Source organism: Opisthocomus hoazin, chromosome Z (assembly GCF_030867145.1).
Source record: "Opisthocomus hoazin isolate bOpiHoa1 chromosome Z, bOpiHoa1.hap1, whole genome shotgun sequence".
In the NCBI taxonomy this organism is placed as follows: Eukaryota; Metazoa; Chordata; class Aves; order Opisthocomiformes; family Opisthocomidae; genus Opisthocomus; species Opisthocomus hoazin.
Window position 1 is genome coordinate 52,959,019 of NC_134454.1, and position 20,587 is coordinate 52,979,605.

Below are 20,587 nucleotides of genomic sequence, written 5' to 3' on the forward strand. Positions count from 1 at the left end.
AAACACAATAAAATCTGTCAGCCAAGAATCTTCAGGGACAAAGCGTGGACAGGGTGAGGGGCTGGGGGGATTATCCAAAATATTTCCAGGGCTGTTAGCACAGCTCACTAGAAGCAGCACCTACATCAATTTAAGGGGAAAAGTTCTAGATGCTGCATAGGATTCAGGAATGGTAACAAGTTCAGTGTGTTATGAAGTTACATGATGGTTACTTAGGAATATGAAAACTCTGTGAGTGTAAGAGATCTTTCACTGGCTTCAAGTGGCTTTGCTAGAAACCTGTTAAGACTCTTGATGCATGCCAACATGTGCCAACGTTATGAAAAATAAAGTCCAAATGACTGAAACAGCCCGTGTAGGCTGTCATGCAAACCACACATTTGTTCACAACGGCAGAAGGAAGACGTTATGTAGCTGTTCTGCACTATTCCTTGTACTTCGCTGACCTGGCGGCCTGACCAAATGACCTAATATCGAAGCCACTGATGGTGCTTAGAAAACCAATTTCCACGAGCAGCGAGTTCTTATACAGACTGTGATAAAAAGAAGAAATTTGGCTGCATGTAATAACCATGCAGAGAGGCTGGCGTGAGTTAAAGCAGGTTTTGCTGAGATGTCGTTCTCTGCGGATTGCTGCTCATGCTTGTTTCCCTGGAGCCCGTGGACAGGTGGAAAGCCGCACGGGAGTCGTCCGGCACAGAGGTTCTGACATCCCGCGTCCTCTCGGGGACCTCTCTGATTTTGAGGGCTGTTTTCGGGAAGCCAGCTGTTCCAGTTCCTCGACGTACCCGGTTAGTTTGAGCGATGACCCACAAGCACGGCTGAAGTGAGTTTACCTCGGCGTAGACGGTGGAATCCTCGGGGGGGGGGGGGGGGAGGGGAACGGCACCCCCGTCCCGAAGGCGCTCCCGCCCCCGCCGCCGGGGCCGACCCCGCAGCCCGCCGGGGGTGGGACGGGCCGACCCGCCGGGGTGCCCTCTCCGCACCCTCCCGGCCCCCCCGCCGAGGGGCCGCCGTCCGCCCCGCCGCCGCAGCCCCGGGCACGGCGCGGCCGCGCCCCCGCGCTCCCGGTCCCGCGCCCGCCCGCCCGCCGCCGGCAGCCCCGGCTCCCCCGGCGCGGAAGATGCTGCGGCTCTGCCTGCTCGCCGCGCACGGTAAGCGGCGGCCGGGGACGCGCCGCCGCCGCCGCCCTCCGCCCGCCCGGGGCTCGGCGTGGGCGCCGCTGCGGGGCCGGCGGCGGCGGCCGGGCCGTGACCGCGGCTCGCTTTGTCCTTGCAGCTCTGCGGCTCGCCGGGGCCGCCGCGCTCTCCCCCGGCTCCTGCGCCTTTGAGGACAGCGCCTGCGGCTACGGCTGGGACTACGCGCAGCTGCCCTGGGCGCTGCACGGAGAAGGTAAGCGCGCTGCTGGCCCCCGGGCGCGCAGACCACCCCCCGGGCACGCAGACCCCCCCGGGCGTGCAGACCCCCCCCGGGCATGCAGACAGACCCCCCCGGGCGTGCAGACCCCCCCAGGCGTGCAGACCCATCCCGGGCGTGCAGACCCCCCCGGGCATGCAGACCCCCCCGGGCGTGCAGACCCCCCCCGGGCGTGCAGAGCCCCCTGGGCATGCAGACAGACCCCCCCGGGCGTGCAGACCCCCCCCGGGCATGCAGACCCCCCCGGGCGTGCAGACCCCCCCCGGGCATGCAGACAGACCACCCCCGGGCGTGCAGACCCACCCCGGGCGTGCAGACCGCCCCCCCCCCCCCCCCGGGCACAGTTCTCCCCGCAGGTTCCCGCGGGATGCCGCGGAAGCATTGCTGTTTCTTTGGCTTTCTGCTGGGAAAAGGTGTCCTTCGTCCAATGCGCCGCAGGTGACTTAGCCCTCTCCCTAGAAAAAACAGATCTGTCAAATTCCTGTTTGGCTGCGCTCTTGTGTGTTTTTTTTCTGAATATTTTTCGAGTTCCGTGCTAGAAGCGGGTGCGTTTCCAGGGCGGGAGGCAATCTTTGTGAGGAGCATCTCTGCAACAACGTTTGATTGAGACTTTACTCCGTTTTACGGTACCTACAGTTCAGTAGGAAAAAGATAAGCCCTGGTCGTTCAGTGAGTTGTGTTTGCAAGGACTGTCTGCCTGTGGAAGAGGCAACGAAACGGGGTCACTGTGCGGAGTTCCCGTGCCACTGTGACTTGAGAAGTTTTTAGCGGAGGCTCCCGTTTTTGACAGGATCAATATGAACAAACTAAAGACTAAACAAAGATAAGTACAATACGGTTGTAACAGGGCAATAAAAAAATTTAATTTTGGCTATGTTTTGGCCACAGTATCATTCAGAAAGTGAAAGTTGTGCTCACAGATTTAAAGGGACTGTGTGCTGTCAAAGTATTTAAGCTCCAAAACAGGTACCAAGAGTAATGAAGAGGTGAGTACGGATCCGAAGAGATAGACACCCCTCATTACCCTTCATCAGCACTCCATTCAAAACTGGCTGGTCCAGTTTTGTCATTCCACTTGTTACTCGGTTGATAATGAACCTTTTTTTTCTTTTTCCTGATTGTGACCCACTTGTGAAATACGTAAAGTAAGTCACCTTAACTGTTAATTTTTAGATTAATCATTAGGGTTTGAGAGTGTAAGAAGAGGATGTGAGGATGTCATGATTAAAATAATGGCTTTTTATCTTTTTTTTTTTTCATTATTTAAACAGACATAGATTTTCCTGTGTTTTTGAAGATACTAGTGGAGGTTTTAGTAACCATCTCTGCTTTCCCAGCTATGCCTCTTAGCATCAGGCCCTCGTAAGCCACCTGTCTTGGAAGCAGCACCTCCTTGTGACTAACCAGGAGCCGCACAGCAGCGGTACTGATTCAGCTTCAGGGGACTGTGGGATGCTGGGAGTAATACCTGCAGAAATGGGTGTGCATCGCATTGTGCACATCCGTACCCCAGCGCTTCAAGAAACAGGGAAATTTTGCCAGAGATTTGGAGCAGCAGCAGCCTACTTTTTTTTGGTTGTTGCAGTTTGATTTTCCTATGTGACCATAAGCATACCAGCGGCTACACAGCTTCTGTCGCTGTAGATCTTGTTTTTCAGAGATAGATAAGCGAACTGTCATACCCTGGGAGGATATGTGGTATACCAGCTCTCTTAATAGGCACAGTTCTGTCAGCATTTCCATTATAGACCCTTTTTTTTGCTGTCTGTAATTTAATCACAGTAAGTTGTTCCGTGCAAACATTTGGCATACAAGATATTAACCTCTTCAGAAACACATTCGTAGAATCGTAACTAAATCTAGTTGAAAATAGTTCATCCAAATTTATGTAGCAGGTGTGCAAAACTGGTCTTCCTTAGATGCTCTTTTTTATCTCGTAAAACCCTGTTCCTTTTGGCAGCTCTGGGCCCTGCTGCTTGCAGGTCAGTGTACATACATGTTACCACATGCTGGGACAGCAGAGGAAGTTAAGGATGGGAGTGGCAGCTTAGCTTTGAATTGTTCCACTTCTCCTTGTATTGCTTCAAAACTGGTTTATTATTTTTAAATATTATTTGTAATACAGAGTCATAGACAGCAAATCTCTTACAGGGATTATCTGATTTGCGGTGAAAGTTCTTTCATCTTATAAATCTCTCATTAGCGTGGTCTTGTGCCAAACTGTCAAGATGATGTAAATGTAACTAAAATCCTGCCCAGAAATTTCCACTCCATACTTGAAAGTTTTTTGCCCGGTTGCCAAGCAAGCCAGTTATCTTCTGAAAGGCCAGGCGCAGAAAGGGAAGTGTGAGGCTAAATTTTGCTTTTGTTTACAGCTATGCATTCTCACTTAAACCAGTAGGTTTCTAAGGTTCAACTGCTTCTGTAGATGTCTCTGGCTTCTCTTGAGTATTCTGGTAGTTCTGGGATAAGAGATTTTTTTTCTGTTTAATTTTAGAATTTTTATAATTGAAAAGACTTTTTTCGCTAAAGTTTTGCTGCCTGTAGCTGACTGGCATTTTAGGCCCATTTTAGTCAAGTAGCTCTGAATTCAGGAATAGGACCTTGAAGTGTGAACATCAAGGTGCTCTTTTTAACTGTCGGCTTTTTCAGTCAGTCGTCGGAGTTTACTTGGTGTTTGCATTTTAGAATCATAATGATTTTTAGCAGACAATCACCGTGCAAAGAAAAATGTAAAATACAGAAACAACTGAGGATATAAATTTCTTGTGAGCTTACCTGTGGCTGAGAAGCACACCCAGCTGAGGTCATGGCCCAGGCATAGTAAGAATAGCACTATGCTTGAGCCAGCATTTTTCCTAATGTGCCAGTTCTGCTTTCAGTGTAAGCTGGGAAATCCCATGCAAACTTGATGTGCTTCATGTGGGTGTTCGTAGGATACCAGCTACACAAGGAACACAGTAATGTTGTTGCTCAGGAAAAGGGCAACATCTTGTAATCCTGGTTCTGAAATCTGGTGAGCAACAGAAGATGAATTTGTGCGTGATCAATGGACCAGTGATAAGATCTGCAAGCCTTCAGTGATTTGCTAGTACACATAAACCAAGGTGTCAGTGGTCCATTTTAACTTCAAAGGTGTAGGCATGCTCTGACAAATATTCTTGCATTTATAATGCCTCTGAACAGATTGTTTCTTTATAAAATTCCAGGTATACAATATAAGACAAAGATCGAACTCCTTGGACCCAGCTAATGGATGAGAAATTTAGAAAGCCATTCTGTATTCATCACTACTGTGGTATTTAGAGATAGGTGAGGAGCTCACATACCATATTGCTTACTATTAACACCCGCAGGTGTGTTTAGCATGAGTTTGTGTCCAGTTGGGGCGTAGTGGCCGGTTTCCACAGGAATTTACTTCTGTGCCAGCAGTGTATGTGCTGCAAGGGATAGACCTGATTAATTCTAATACATACTGTCAAGCCTTGTATGATAGGATTTTGTCAAATAATCTTCAGATTTTGTTTGACCAAACTGGGCATTTATTTCAGAGGACACGTGTTCTTTGTAAGTGTAAAATAAACTGTAAAACAAAGGAAGATGGGCAGTAATCCTGAGTAGAGTAATAAATAAAGCCGTGTGGACCCATTTGAAATGCCAGTAGGAAACGCAGCCTTACGTCAGTTGCAGCCATTCTGCAGGGCTGGATTTTGGCATTTTTGGCTTTCCTCCGAGCCCTGTCCAGCACAGAGCCAGTCATAACCTGACCGTAAGGACATCCTGCTCATAGCGTTATTGTAGAGGAGTTTCATTAGACACTTTAACTATGGCATATCTTTTCTATGGCTCTGGACATCGTTTATGTTTTTTACAAGAAGATCTGTACAGCACTTGGTGTGCCTGTGTCTACGAGTATGTTTTGTTCTCAATCTCCCTTTGTTTTAACAGAGACCAGTTCAATAGAGCTACAAATAATGTGCATTTGGGCTGTCAGCTTGAATTTGCACTAATGGAGTTTGCTGTGCTGCATCTGCTGGCCTGGATTTAAGCATTAGATAAGAAATTTGTCTATTACCACTGCAAGCTGTAGGGAAGAGAGTTTGTTTATATTAACCATATACTCCAGAAAGCAAGTCATCATTGTTAAATGTGCCCATGCACTTCCAATTGCACTGGACTTGGAGCTATTTCAGTAGTAGGCAACGGGTTTTGTACAGTTGTCTCGTTATCACCTTTGCTCTTCTGCGGAGTGTTGTCGCGCAGCTTTCCATGTGGATGTTCTATAACAAGCTATGTGGCACTGAACTGCTAAAGCTATAACTGGCAGTTGATATGGCCATATGCATCCGGCTCTCATATGATCATTGTCAACTTTAAATGCATATTTTTGTGTGTGTTACTTTCCTTCTAAAATTCTGGAAGTGTGTATTACTTCAGATCTCATGTCTCCACGGATATATTTTAATAGCATGCATTTCACAATTTTTAATAATGTTTTCTCTTTCTGCAGTATTGCAAAGGAGACCCATCCTTAGAAAGAAATAGATGTTGTTCAGAAGGGTGATGTAATAAATTATGATATATGTAAAAATAGCCTGGTTTTCTTCTCCTTAAAACATGCCTACTTTTTGCTGCATTAGTTGGAGACTCTGTATCTGTAATACGTTCAAAATGGGCATCCATCAGGTGACAGTTCACGGTGAGCAGGTAAGCAAGCAACATCACTAGCAACAGTGTCAGGAAACTGAAGTTTGTCTTTTGGGATATGCTTATCATACAGCTACACTTTAAAATGGTTTTAAGATGGAAAATAATTTCAAGGGACATGACAGCCATCCCAGGCCATCAGATAAGCCGGGCATGAGAGCAGCAGCATAAGGAATCTTGAATCTAAACATGGCGTGCATACCATTTAAATAACTTGTATTTACAGCTATGCCATATGACTTCAGACTGACCTCTTTTGACCTAAGCACTCTCGTCTTGGATGCCACATCATTTGGTTGTAACACGCAGCGTAAAGAAACAGGTAACCACTGGTGATTCTAGACTTCATTGCACAGCAGGCGCAGTTCGTATCTGATGTGTGCTGTGTCGTGCTCAGTTACAAACCTGCTGGCAGATAGATTGGCACGCCTGTATGTACTCTCAGTTGTCTTTCCGTCTATCTGCAGTACTTTCCTGTACGTGGGAAAGTAAGCGATTTGAAAATGTAAAAAAGGCGTGACATTGCCAGCTTTGTACAACCCTAAGACGAGACAAGTGGTCCCACGTGTTCGTGGTAACTGTGTAATTGGGAGCACAGTAGAGGGTAGGTCAGGGAGACTTTGTACTTACCTAGCTGGAGCAGAACCAGGCTGGAGTACCACAGTGCTTGCTTGCTGGCAAGGTTTTCAGCCGGTCAATCCACCCTGCCATGGGAGCTTGCTGGTTTGGGTCTCCCAAACCTGCAGCCTGGACACCGAATGCCATTTGATGGAGTGGAGAAGCCATTAGAATTGGCACATGGTCTGTTTTGCCTTTACCTGGTAACTGAAATGTTTGTCTTCCTGGCCAAAATAATTGCATTTGGAGTGACAACTCTCCTTCCTTCCTAGTCACAACCAAGAGGGAAAAAAGAAAAAAAGGCTGACTCTCACATAGTTCTGGTGCACTTAAACTCTTGTGTTCTTCTTATTTCTCCTTCACTTCTGGTGCCATTCCTCCCGTACACTTAACTTTGACTACTCAGCCACCACTCTTGCATTAGCATCTCATTTCTTCTTGCTCTCTTCTTGTTCAGTCTGTCATCAGCAGCTTAATAGTACCATGTGTGAGTAGCATTTAGCCTTGCTCCAGCCTCTACCTTGTCATGCTGACACCAGTAGGAGATCTGACATTTCGCTTGCCCAGGTGTAACTTCTGTCCTAGGCTTCTGGGCAATATCACTTTTATTGAACTATGCCCAAATTACAGTTGTTAGCATACTCTTTGCTCATCTTCAGTGGTGGGTCTCGTGCAACAAAAGATGGCCAAAAGCACTTTGTGAACGTGGAGGGCTTCATTAGCAGCAGCCTGTGCATGACACTTTTGATAAGTCTGGGCTTTCCATTTGCAGTACGAGAACAAATGAATCCTAAATTGTTAACGGTGAGTCACTGCATGAGAGATGAGTTTCAAAGCATTCCTCTCCTCCACAGGACAGTAATGTTCTCAGAAGTATATTTTCACATACAGCTGTTAGTGATTCAGTGCTTAGAGTCAAGAAGCTATTTTAGTACATTTTACACTGAGCCATGGAAGCTGGCCACAAGAGAGGGAGGACAGCTGTTACAAAATTCGTGTTTACTGAATATACCTGCAATTCCTGACAATAGGGTGGGCTTTGTTTTCCATGAAAACAACTGAAAATAGATAATTTACCACTAGAATTTAAAAAAAAACCCCAACAACAAACCAACTGTAGGAGGGCAAAACAGTGTTTGGGAGTGGTGATGAAGGCCAGATCACCTCAGTCGAACAAATAACTTACTTGTAACCCCAGACAAAAACTGATTCCCTCTGGGTAACAAGGTTTGTTACTCATTAGTAGGGTGGAGCATCTTGTGTGATTCTCTACCACTGAAACAGCACTGTAGACCACACTTACTGAAAATCACATTGCAGCTTCACGTTTCAAAGTGCTGCGTGTTTACGTGAATAACTAGCTGTGCATCTGTGTAGCAGCCACTCAGTATGAACCTTCAGCTCATTTGGATGTAACCTGGGCTAGCTTCAATTTATAATGCAACTGCGCGTGTTGGCTGCACAGCCTACCCGGAGAGACTACGGTCTCACCACTGCAGCTTACAACGTGTACGCCAGGTGACTATACCCAGAGTTTGCCTGGAAGGCTGCAGGCATCTGGGCGTGTCTCAGCTGAACGCTGGAGGGTGAGGTATGGCTTCCCGCCTGAAATCACAGCTGCTGTGGCTGGCTCTGACGGAGATGGATAGGGCCAAGGATTAGGAAATCAGTCTAGCTTTGTGCTGTTATCTTCTCCTTTAATAGGAAGTTAAATAATGTGTTTTCAGCTTCTGTTATAAATGGGGTGGATACTGACCTTGAAAACATTGTTGAAGTTTTCTAAAATAGAAGTACAAACATGCAAAATCCCTTGCTGAAAACAGCAAGAAATATTTTCAGTTTTCTGAAAAAATGAAAGACTTAAATGAATTTAACTAAAGTTTCTTTTTAGGAATTTTAGAGTGTATGCATGGTGTGAGTTTTTATATCAGTAGAACTGCTGACAGGCAGTACTTTGTGGTCATTACGCTTATTACACTATATATATATAATAATCTTGAAAATGAAGAGGAGAGCCAATCCTTTGGCGGTTCTTTTTTTTTGAGGGAAGAGAAGGTATTTTCAGCACCATCAATTTTCAATATAAATTTTGGTCAAGAGTTAATGTGGGTCAAGATCTGTAGTGAGGAAGAATAAGCTTGCACTTGTGCTGGAGGGTGACCACAGATATTTCAGAAGCGTTTCTATTAGTAAAAAAGACTTGTTCACCTTGCATATGGTACAGACTGTTCAGAGTCGTTATAGAATCATCCTGAAAATGCGCTAATAGTCGTATTGTATAGGATGCTATGACTCAAGATCAGTGTATTAGACAACTCCAGGTAATTGTGTTGGTGTGCTTTGAACATTGTTTTAAATAGATGTATTCTCTGATAAAGTGTGAGCTACATGTTACTAACATTTTGCTCTGTTCTGAAAACCCTACAAGTCCTAGGACAAAAATATCCATGAATCACGGTAATTAGATTTCCATTTGAAATACCAGCCAAAGTCTTTTAGGAAACAGAGTCTTCACAGTTTCAGTTAGTGAATCATTAAAGTACTTAAAGAGGCTCTGTTGTGATTTGATGAGTTTCTTCCAATTTGCTGGGCCACAAACTGTACTTCATATTAAAAATTCAGGAAGAGCTACAGAAATTGCAGGGCAGATTACAGCTATTGTACACAAAACCATAGTGAGATGCAAAGTTATCAAGGGAAGTCATTCTCCATCTTTCAGATTCTCTTTTTTTTTGGTGTCACATCATAATGATCAATACTGTAAGACTGTTGCCTTGTGTAGCACTCATGGTTGAACAAAGGTCAAAGTGGGCTTCTGTGTGACAGTGGTGTCTAGGTAAATGCTACTGCATTCAGCTTTGGAGCAGATCCATTTGCGGCAAAAGGTCATGCCTGGAAGGTAAGGAAGCCAGGCAAGCCTGCCTGCTCCGTGAAAAAGCAGGTGTCCCTGATATCTGATAATCATGTTAAAGATCATGTTTTTAATGCACTTTATCTAAGAACAACATTTAGATTAACTATGTAAATGCTTTTCGTTAATAAAGCTCTAAGTGTTCCACACAGCACTCTCTGCTTGCAGTAGAAATCCTCAGCTGATGTATAGAAGGATAAACTCATTTTTTCAGTGTCATTCCTTGATTCATTTGTAGATCTTGCAATGAAAATGTGTCTCATAGCCTGTTTTACATTTGCTGAACCATGTTTTTTCCAGCCTGGAACATTGTTTTTTGCATTTTGGTAACTATCATGAACGTGACTTGAGAAGCCCCTTGAAGAAGGCTGGTGTCAGCAGATAGGATAAGTACTTTATCTGGAATAGGGAACTGTGAAGTACAGAAAGGATGCAAATATCATTTTAATGGCTGTCTCTTCACTCCAGGGTTAGACGGTGAGGTTGGTGGCAGTCTATGAGAATCCAGGCTAGCCTCATAGACAGGTAGCTGTAAGGCAAAGTCATTTCTGAGTTAAAGCCTTCATGTGTGCTGCAAAACTTGTGAGCACTGGAGGGTCCTTTGGAAGCAGATTCCATGTTTTTTATTATGTTGCAGAAGAGTCGTTGGTTCTTCTGGGCATGGGTTGAGAACAGCAGAGTGGAAGGGAGCCGTAAGTCCAGGGGCTATAACAAGGGAACGCAGATTCTTCATAGCACGGGGTAGGGAGAAGATACGTCCGAGAAACAGTGTGGAAAGGGTGAGTGGGCACTAGATACTTTTCTGCGTCCCTGTGGCTTTTGAGCCATACCACTAAATCCCTGAGGAGTCAGTAGTCCTGCGCTCAGGAGAACTTGCCTGAGCCTTTCAGAGTTGGAACCCATGAGTTCTGCTTCAATTTTTCTTCCTTATACTTTTTACAGGGTATGATAATTTGGTTTGTGGGGTGTTTTCTTTTGAAATCAAGAACGCTGAGTTTCTTGGGGAATTGTAGAAAAAAATGACTTTTCCCTGACTATTTCCTGGTGTAGATATTGGCAGGTCTTGGATGGCATAGCTTTATTGCAATGACTGGGTATAATAGCATCTCAGCCAGAGAAGTTTGGATGGCATCTGGATTTTTTGAGTTGCCTCTGATACACTTTCTATGTTCAGAAATCTCTTGGTTTGCTTAAGTTCACATAAATACTGGGAAGCAAATACATAAATACAGTGTTGGATGTTAAGGACTTCATCTAGAAAATTGAAATAGAGGAAAATACAATAGGAAAAAGGCAATAGGAAAATCTTTTTTATTTTCCTTTAAAGAAAGGGACATCTCCCCTCTCATAAAGGAGGTTAGAGCTAATGAGTTTAACCAATGTGTTCTGTATTTAAAAATCTTTCTGAGGCAACAGTGATTATCATTATCACCATTTTTATTACTATTGATATTTGCAAGACTATATTCTTTGAGGTGTAGTTGCTCTGGGAAGGCAAGGCCACTCATGTTGCTGATGATGAAGGCAGCAGGAGTTGCAGTCATGGTGTGGGTGATATAGAAATAGAGCTGTCCCGTGGCATGGCTGCACTGTCACTGTAGGTGGACAGTAGAAATGACCAAAGGCATACTTAAAAACTGTTTTCAACAGAGAAAAAATTAGTTTGTCTCTTTGGTGTGTAAAGGTACCTTAGCTGAGATCAGTTTAGGAATACAAAGTCTAGGCTTCTCTTGTTGGAGAACTAACTGGAAATTTAGCTTCTGAGGCTGTAGCATTGTAAGCAATGGGAAGCTGAAGAACAAGGAAAGAGGGCTTCCGGTATTAATCTGAATCTCTTTCAATACTTCTAGCACCTATTTACATTTCCCATACCTGGAAGCTCTGTTTGGGTTTTTTATTTGTTTGGCTTTCTGTACCTGTAAGGTCATCATAGAGAAGCTGATGAAGTATGGGCTGGATGAGCAGAGGTGAGGTGAGGACTGAAAACTGGCTGAATGGTTGGGCCCAGCCCAGAGAGTGGCGATGACTGGAACAAAGTCTAGTAGGAGGGTAGTCACTAGTGGTGTACCGTAGATGTCAATACTGGGTCCGATCCTGTTCAACATGTTTTTCACTGTGAGGGTGGCTGGGAGGTGGTGGAGTCTCCATCCTTGTAGGTATTCAAAAGCCATCTAGACATGGTCCTGAGCAACTGGCTCTAGGTGGCTCTGGTTGAGCAGGGGGTTTGGACGAGATGACCTCCAGAGGTCCATTCCAGCCCCTGCTATTCTGTGGTTCTGTGGTATCCTCATGTTTTTGGCTGAAAGCTAAGAAAAGTCCTACTGCAGTGGTCTTTCAGAGAGATTTCCACCACGATAAAGAACATAAGAATTTGTGGTACTTTTTAAGGTTGAATTAAACAGAATAGTCATATGCATGTATACATGTCTGAGTCCATTTTTGTGTAGGTATTTATGAAATCTCTGCACCCTCATTCAAGAGAAGAAATGAGATTTTGTTGAAGGTCCCCTGTTAAATGAAGGATCTCTTAATTGCTGTTAGCAGGACATGGAGAACTTGTTCCTTACTGGTATTTTGGGGGCTTAATTATCATGCAGCTAAGGTTTTCTAATGCTTGTGGGCTGCCAGATTTCATGGGAGACAGATAAGCTAAGGCATAGCACACTCTGATGCCTATTACAAAAGGGTCTGTTCTTCATAATTTCCTGCTTCTTTAGTAATTTCCATTTTTGTCTTTGCTGTGTGCTGTTTCACACACAGTTGTTATCCTGAGGAAGGTTTAGCAAAATAGTTCTGCTCCATCTAATCATTCTTGGCAGGTCATTCTGCAAATGAACCTCCTTAACTGAAAGTACCGCCTGGAAGCTGTTTAGCCAAAATGAGCTGAGTTCATTTAAGGCCATACGACAGAGTTGACAGTAATTGGCATCATTGTTTAGTGGAGTCAGAAGAGAGGCAGGCGCATGAATGGATATGGACTCTGAGTTGCTCTCAGCTCATCAGAATAGGTTCAGGCAAGGGACTGAACAGATACAGATGTCTGTGCCGTCTGCCTTGCATCTGTTGGGGAAATAATTCTTCCAACCCAGGTATCCCCAAGCTAACCTACAGTTTATTATCAGTATTACTGTTGTCTGCTCTTAGAAAAGCCCTTCTTCTCTCCTTCCCCCATGTGCCAGGTGCCTAGTGTACAGAGAAGTGTATTCCCTGCTGTAAACATACACACGCTTGTGGCAAGCGGTCACAAAAACATACAAGGTCTAAATAGAGGCTGGAACCAGAAGACCAGACATGCAGAGACACATTTCCATGTGTCACGCCATGCTTCACAATCTTACTGAGACCTTTCTCATTCTAGGAGAATCATATCTGAGTACCCAAGAAATAGCCAATTTTGTCTTTTGTGATCATGGCAGAGCAATAGCAAGAATTTGTAGCAGAGCTGGGATAATGCCATTTGGTTTATGTCTTGCCTCTATTCTACAGTAATTTTGTGAGCCCTGTGATTTGGTGCCATCCTTAAGAGTTCGGTAGAAAACTTACTCAATACAGGCAGCAAGAAAATGAGGGGCTTTTAGTACTGCACAGGCTTTGAGCCATGGCTTAAGCAGCAGTATACTGCCATAGCTGTGAACAAATTCAGAGCCTTGCCTGTAATCAGAAGATCAATGGTTATGCTTTTCCTGTGTGTAAACTAATTTGTGATTGTTTAAATTCCTAAGTTCTCATAAAGGGAAGTAAAGGCTGCCTTAAATGCTAGGGTACATACGTATACACAAATGAAAGCTGCAAATGCAAGCATCCTGGTAACTGGATTTTTAAAGTGTATCCAATATAGCAACAATAAATATGTTTTACAAAAATGGATTTACTTGGTTTTTTCTCCCTTAGAGATATGCCTTGGAGACAAGATAACATCCAGGGCAAAAATCTGATAAAATCTGTCAGTGTGTGAAATAAAATCTGTTTACAAGTCTGCGTCAGTATACTGGTTTGCTTAGCATCTGCATCTGCAGTTACATGTACAGCTTCACAGTACTTACTGTCAGCAAGCCAATTATTAACATCTTCATATATATCCTTGAACACTTACATGTAGCTATATTAATGCTTCATTTTGAGCTGTTGCTTATAGCATTTCAAGTAGGGTGACTTGTAACATTTTAAATGTGCATACATATAGCTAGGCAATACTGATCTAAGCCGTTGCTTTGTATAAAATTAGTTGAAGTTTAGTGACAAGCAGGAGGACTTCAAACACATGAATCTTCACTGGTTACTATATAGTCATTGCTTTGCAATTTAATTCTTACAGGGCCTTTTGCAGAGGGATTTCTTTCCTGGCCAAGAATATTCTTGTGTGCCTAAGTGGAAACATGAGAAGATTTATACCAATACCAGATTGTTCTCTAAATATAGCCACTTCCAGTGCTTATTTTAAACTAACTGTCAAACTGGAAAGTTATTAGGGCAGTAACTGTAGTTTGTTTGAAAAGAAGAGAGAACTTTGCACAGTGAAGTTGTCATATATGGAAATAAGACGAGTGGTATGTGTAGTTTGGACAGCCCCATGTAGGCAAAAAGCAAAAAGCTGTAATCAGTGTTTGTTTTTATATGAAAAAGCACTCGTGAATTTGGAGTAGACTTCACAGCTTGTGGGTGTTGAAGGCAAAAACAGAGTTACTTGATCAATCACCCCTTACTAGCGGAGGACTCCAATAATCTTTTCCTGTGCTGGGTCAGCTAGATCTTTTTATGTTAGCCTTTCCAGAGTCCCTCAGCTTTTGTGCTGCGTCTTTTTGATAGAACATTTTGTGTTTTCTGGTAGTTATGCATCTAGAGGGGAATAGACTTCAGTCAACCTGCAAGTTAGTCCACTATTCTGAAGAGAAATAACCTAGCTACTTACTACAAGATTGGGTGTGGCACCCACTTGTCAGTTTAGGTATCTGTTTGCTACTCAGGAGAGAGAGAGAAAGTGAAGTCTAGAGCAGTAGAAGTTTCAATGTAAGTCCTCAGTTTAAAAAAGTTTGATTCTGTGAAAAGAGAAAAAAAACTTCATCTTTGAAACTTGCTGGAAAATGGAATTGTTGCCTGCTGGACACCTGCACTAGCTGCACCTCCCCCTTGAGGCCTTTTCTAATTTGGTGATTGTATCATCCTAGTTTGTATAGCACGTGTACGACCTGTATTGTCAGGTCCCTGCGGGAAGCTACCCGAGAGGGAAGGGTGGCAGTCTGAAAAGTCCTCATAATAATGTATCGCCCTAGCCTGAGGGCAGCCTTTCAGGTAAGATCTTTCAGAGGAGATGTTTTCAGACTGTACTTGCGTAGTGGGCCTGTACATTTTACTGGTGACTCTACTGACATGTTGCTGAGGAGGCTGCATGATGTGCATGGGAAATCGGCTGCAGGGTTTCCATTAGTGCTTCTGCGGTCACTGTTATCCACTGAGCTACCTGAAGGCTACAAGAAACAGAGCCGTGCAAGGGCATGGATGAGAGTCTAGAGTGACAGAGAATGTTTCAAGTCACAAAGGTGTTAGATAGTTAGACCTCAGTAAATCTGCTGAAGGAGTTCATGTCGAATAGGAGTTGATATGCACCATGGAATTTTTATACTTAACCTGGAGTTATTGCTCTGCTTTTCAGTCTCTTTAGTTCTTCCAGCATTTTATGGAGGTGAATTGCCAAACAACAAACCTTAAAATTTTCCCAGAAAGCTGAGAGGATTATAAAAATTGTGAAATACCGAGCCCTCTATCCCAACTGCTTCTGCCGTCCTCCATCTTTAGCTGATAATAACAATCTTGTGTCAGCAACATTTCTGCAAGCACCCGTAACCACGGAGCAATAAACTGTGAGGGAGGATGGACCTGCTCTGTGACAACCTCAGTAAGCATCAGAAACGAGCATGAGACGGGTTGTTCAACTCCAGACTGTTATTCTGGAGGTGAGTACATTAACTTATTCCCTGGTCGGATTCAAATCAAACTGATTACGTAGGTATCACTCCAAATAGTTGACTTTGCTGTTATCTTCAGTGATGACATATTTTTAGTTTTCAACTAATGTTAATTAAATAAATTAATTTTGAAATACCAACTGTAATGAAGTACTCTATACTAGTTGCTTTATTCTCCTATCCCACCAACACATTCCACAATTGAATTTATATTTAATATCATAAAATCATAGAATGGTTTGGGTTGGAAGGGACCTGCAAAGATCGTCTAGTTCAACGCCCCTGCCATGGGCAGGGACACCTTCCACTAGATCAGGTTGCTCAAAGCCCCATCCAATCTGACCTTGAACACTTCCAGGGATGGAACATCCACAGCTTCTCTGGGCAACCTGTTTCAGTGCCTCACCACACTCATCGTAAAAAGTTTCTTCCTTATGTCCAACCTATATCTACCCTCTTTCAGTTTAAAACCGTTGCCCCTTGTCCTGTCACTACACACCCTGGTCAAAAGTCTCTGTCTGTCTTTCTTAGAATCCTCCTTTATATATTGGAAGGCCGCAGTAAGGTCTTCCTGGAGCCTTCTCCAGGCTGAACAACCACAACTCTATCATCAGCCTTTCCTCATAGGAGAGGTGTTCCAGCCCTCTGATAATTTTTGTGGCCCTCCTCTGGACCCATTCCAACAGGTGCATGTCTTTCTTGTGCTGAGGGCTCCAGAGCTGGACATAGGACTCCAGGTGGGGTCTTGGTGAGAGCAGAGCGTGGGGGCAGAATCACCTCCCTTGACCTGCAGGCCATGCTGCTTTTGATGCAGCCCAGGATACAGTACACCACTACCCCCAAGTCCTTCTTGGCATGGCTGCTCTCAAACCCTTCATCCCACAGCTTGTATTGATACCGGTGGTTGTCCTGACCTGGGTGCAGGACGTTGCACTTTGCCTTGTTGAATTTCATGAGGGTTGCATGGGTGCACTCCTTAAGCCTGTCAAGGTCCCTCTGGATGGCATCCCTTCCCTCAAGCAAATCAATGGCACCACTCATCTTGGTGTCATCTGCTCTCAGTCCCACTGTCTGTGTCATTGGTGAAGATATTAAACGGTATTGATCCCAGCGTGGACCCTTGATGGACACCATTCATTACTGGTTTCCTTTTGGACACTGAGCCATTGACTGTAACTCCACCTAGCTAATTCCTTATTCACTGAGTAATCCATCCATCAAATCCATATCTCTCTGTATCAAAGATTGTTCCCAATATTGGAGAATTTTCTGAGGTTAAAAAATGGCTGCTAGTTTTGAATGTCTTAATTGATAATTGACTTATCTTGACCAGGCTCTGAACTTTATTGAACCTCGTTTTTATATACAGCTATGCTACCATGTTTCTTTCATAGCCAGCACCAAAATATACTACAACAGCACTGTCTGATGAGTACAGTTTGATTGCAGTGGAATTTGCTTTCTGTTTTCTTGCATATCTCATTATTACGATTATGTCTGTTTGCATGATTTGTTGCCCAGGTTTCCATGTGTTGTAATTCTATGGCAACACTTCTACTAATACACAACATGATGATACGCAAGCTAAGAGGAAAGTTTCAGCTTCCCTGAAGCAGAAAGTATATTTCTCCTTTTTAATTAATTTTTATTAAAAGGCCACCCTGAGGCTGAATTCTAGCACCTAACTCTCAGATGTTGTGGGAGGGCATTCAAAAAGGTGAAGTGTGATTTTATTTGAAAGTTCAAGCCATGGTGCTACAATGGGAATCTCCATCATTGCTTAATAAATGATAATGTTAACCAGACACTGTCAAAGTGTGCCCAGTTTGGTTTATCTCACATTTGTTTTGATATAACCAGGAACTCCCACAAGAAGGGTAAGCATCTTTAAAAAGTGGCCCACACTTGCTTTTCAATGAGAAATACTTATTAAAATATTTATTGCCCCATCAAATGCCTATGTACCTTTTTTTCCCTGAAAATAAAGAATATCAGTTTCAGAGGGAAAATGTGCCCAGAAGGAAATTTTGATGTTAAGGATTTTAGATGTCCTGGAGATTCAGAAAACGAGTAAAGAAGGTAATGGGGCCTGAAAGGAGACACTGCATTTACGCAGTGTGCAGGTCACACCAACAACAGCAAGCCTGTGCACTGTGCTCTGTAGGTGAGTGCCTGATGGGGAATGTCTTCATCAGTTTTAACCACAAAAATCTGTCAGTAGGGAACACACATGTCTGCCTGAGATCCTGCACCGGAGGACTCCTTTTCCATCCGAATGAGGTTGCCAACTGCTTCTTGTGACACATTTCCTGCATACAAAGAACAAATGTTAAATTCCAAGAGATCTGCACAAAGGTGCAGCAGGTTTCGGTAGCTGCCAGCCTTCTGCCTGTCACTGACTTGCCTATCTTCAGGCCTCTTTGCCATGCAGTTATTTCTCATCGTCTGGCAGGCAGCCACAACTTTTGTTTAATATAAGAGATAATTTAGCGTGTGCTTACAGTTTCTATCCAGTGGTCCATTGGCAACCCCTCAGGCCATGATTAAAAAAACTTTTCAGTTCATACCGTTTTCTTTCCATTTTTGTATCTCATGCAAAATTTAAGCCCTCATATACTACTGAATTACCTATGGAGGGAGATACAAAGAAGTACTACAGGGTTTGTTCTATCATGAAATAGCTGAGCAGAGGTTGAACTACCCTGTTAGATCTGTTTTCAGTAAAGCTCTGTGGGTTTAATTTTCTCCTGACTGGGCTTAACATAGCACAGAGTTGTAGAGGAGGAAAGCAGGTTTAAAACTCGTCGTATGCTTCCCTGCTGCAATCAGTCTATATTCTCCTGTAACAGCTTGGTTCATGGGTCTGAGAATAGCTGGCAAGCGGAGCCATTTTCCTCCCCAGAGGGTTGCAAGGACAACCACAGGCATTTCTCGAGGACAGTTTCCTGACTGTTAATATTCCTATACTTTGCCTCACGGGTTGGAAGCACAACAAAGAAACAATTACTTTATTTGCACAATGTAAGAGATGTTGCAGTCTTTGATTTCTTTTTTAAGGCAGATTTTTAAAAAAACAGCACAGGAAAAAAAAAATCTATGAAAAAGAAAATAAAATAGAGCACTTTTGAAAGCAAGGAAATAACTACGTATATGAATATCACTGCTTGGTTGCTTTCTTTGTGTGGCTTGCTGTATCCCTTGCTCTCTAAAGATTTGTGTACTTTTTTGCTTCTTAAAAAGAAGTACCTAATTGCATTGCCTCTCCTTCATTAGCATCTTTCTTTTTTGAATGAAAAAATAAAATCTAAATAGCCAAGTTCTGGTTTGCAGTGATCTTGTGAAACCACATTTTCCTAAATTGTGAGTGTGAAGATTTTTGGCTTTAGATGGTTGTTGTATACTAGGTCAGCTTGGATCAGCTTCTTGGTAGTATCAGAGACCAGACTTCTGAAGACTGGTGTTTGAGACCTTGTGTTTTGCTCCCTCAGAGCATGGCAGTTATAGGAATACTGGCTCAGTGCTTGGGGTTATTTCAGTATCACACACTGGAAAGTTGTCCTTTTTTTCCCCCAAGTTCCCAACGGCCATAAATATTTCCGTTGTTTTCCAAGATAAAACTTGGCAAGCAGCTACCCCTGTGGCCTAGTTTACTCTCAGCTTTTGAGGTGTGGAGGAGGAGCAGCAGCTCTGGGAGTTTTGCCCTCGCTGTGCTGTGGAAACAGGCCTGTCTCCTGCTCCACAGTAAAGGGAGAGGCTGGGCGGCACGTCAGAAAGTTGCACTGATAGCATGCTTCACGGCAAACATCTCCTGTGTGTGAGCTGCAGAGCAGCTGTCAATGCTAGTCGAGTTTATAGCTTGGAGCAGAGGCTGCAAAAGACAGCCCTACACCTTCACTTTTAAGAGACAGGTGGCATATGTGTGAAATTTGAACCCAAAATAATAAAGGCTGTGGAGCTAGTCTAATCACTTGTTAACATTTAATAAGGAGTTAATTGCTTCTGTAACTTCAAAGACATCCACTGATACGTCTTGCGCGAGTACAGCTTCAAATTTCTTCAGTAAACAGCGAGCTTTCTCTGCAGGCAGCCCAAGTTTCTGATTCTGCAGGGCAACAGGCAGAACTGGTGGGATCAGCTGCCAGGACAGTTTAAGACTTGAAAGTCTGTTCCATGACAGCAGAATGAAGGCGGTGCATCACTGCCAGTGACTGGCCGGGCATGCCGGGGTTCCAGCCGGTGCTGCCAGGCACAGGGAGTGGCGTGTGGGAGCCTTCCTGGCTCCCGTTCCACCCCGAAGTCTGCCTGTTCACAGAAAATACTTTTCCAGGAGAGAATCACAGAACCATAGATTGGAAAAGACCTCTAAGATCATCAAGTCCAACCATCAACCCAACACAGCCATACCTACTAAACCACGTCCTGAAGTGCCACATCTACACGTTTTTTGAACGCCTCCAGGGATGGTGACTCCACCACCTCCCAGGGCAGCCTGTTCCAATGCCTGGCCACTCTTTCAGTAAAGAAATTTTTGCTCATGTCCAATCTAAACCTCCCCTGATGCAACTTGAGGCCATTAAACCTCCCCCGATGCAACTGTAGGCAGTTTGAGTTCACTGTTCCTGGGGAAACTGTAAACATACAGAAAGTGTGTCAGGACCAGTGCTGAACGTGTTTGTTGATGCTGTATGAACTTCGGTGACACCTTCAAGCGTTCCAGCATTTGCCTTGTCTCAAGTAACTTCTGAACTATACTTTATGGCAAAAATGACACTGAAAGACTTTCTCAGAAAAACTGGACTAAAGACTGTTGTTAGCAAGACCACACAAAGCTTGGCAGATAGAGCAAAGTTATTTCTGCAGGGTTTATTTTCTGCATGGTTTGTTTTTATTTAGAATTAGTACGAGGCACATGCTGCTCAGTTGGGCTCATCTGTTGATACAGTTGATACCACAACCAGCTGAGGCAGTCCTC

The 20,587-nt window shown here is 43.9% G+C and overlaps 1 protein-coding gene across 2 annotated transcripts in view; it reads left to right on the top strand.

The window, feature by feature from the left end:
* The first annotated feature begins 1,089 nt into the window (after nt 1–1,089).
* The window catches only part of MAMDC2 (MAM domain containing 2), a 66,878-nt gene continuing 47,380 nt past the window's right edge, over nt 1,090–20,587 (top strand). For both annotated transcript variants that reach the window (XM_075410754.1, XM_075410755.1), the window contains exons 1-2: nt 1,090–1,154; nt 1,279–1,392. In XM_075410754.1, coding sequence (XP_075266869.1) covers nt 1,124–1,154; nt 1,279–1,392 — 145 coding nt within the window. In that variant the 5' untranslated portion in view covers nt 1,090–1,123. The remainder of the gene's footprint in view (nt 1,155–1,278; nt 1,393–20,587) is intronic.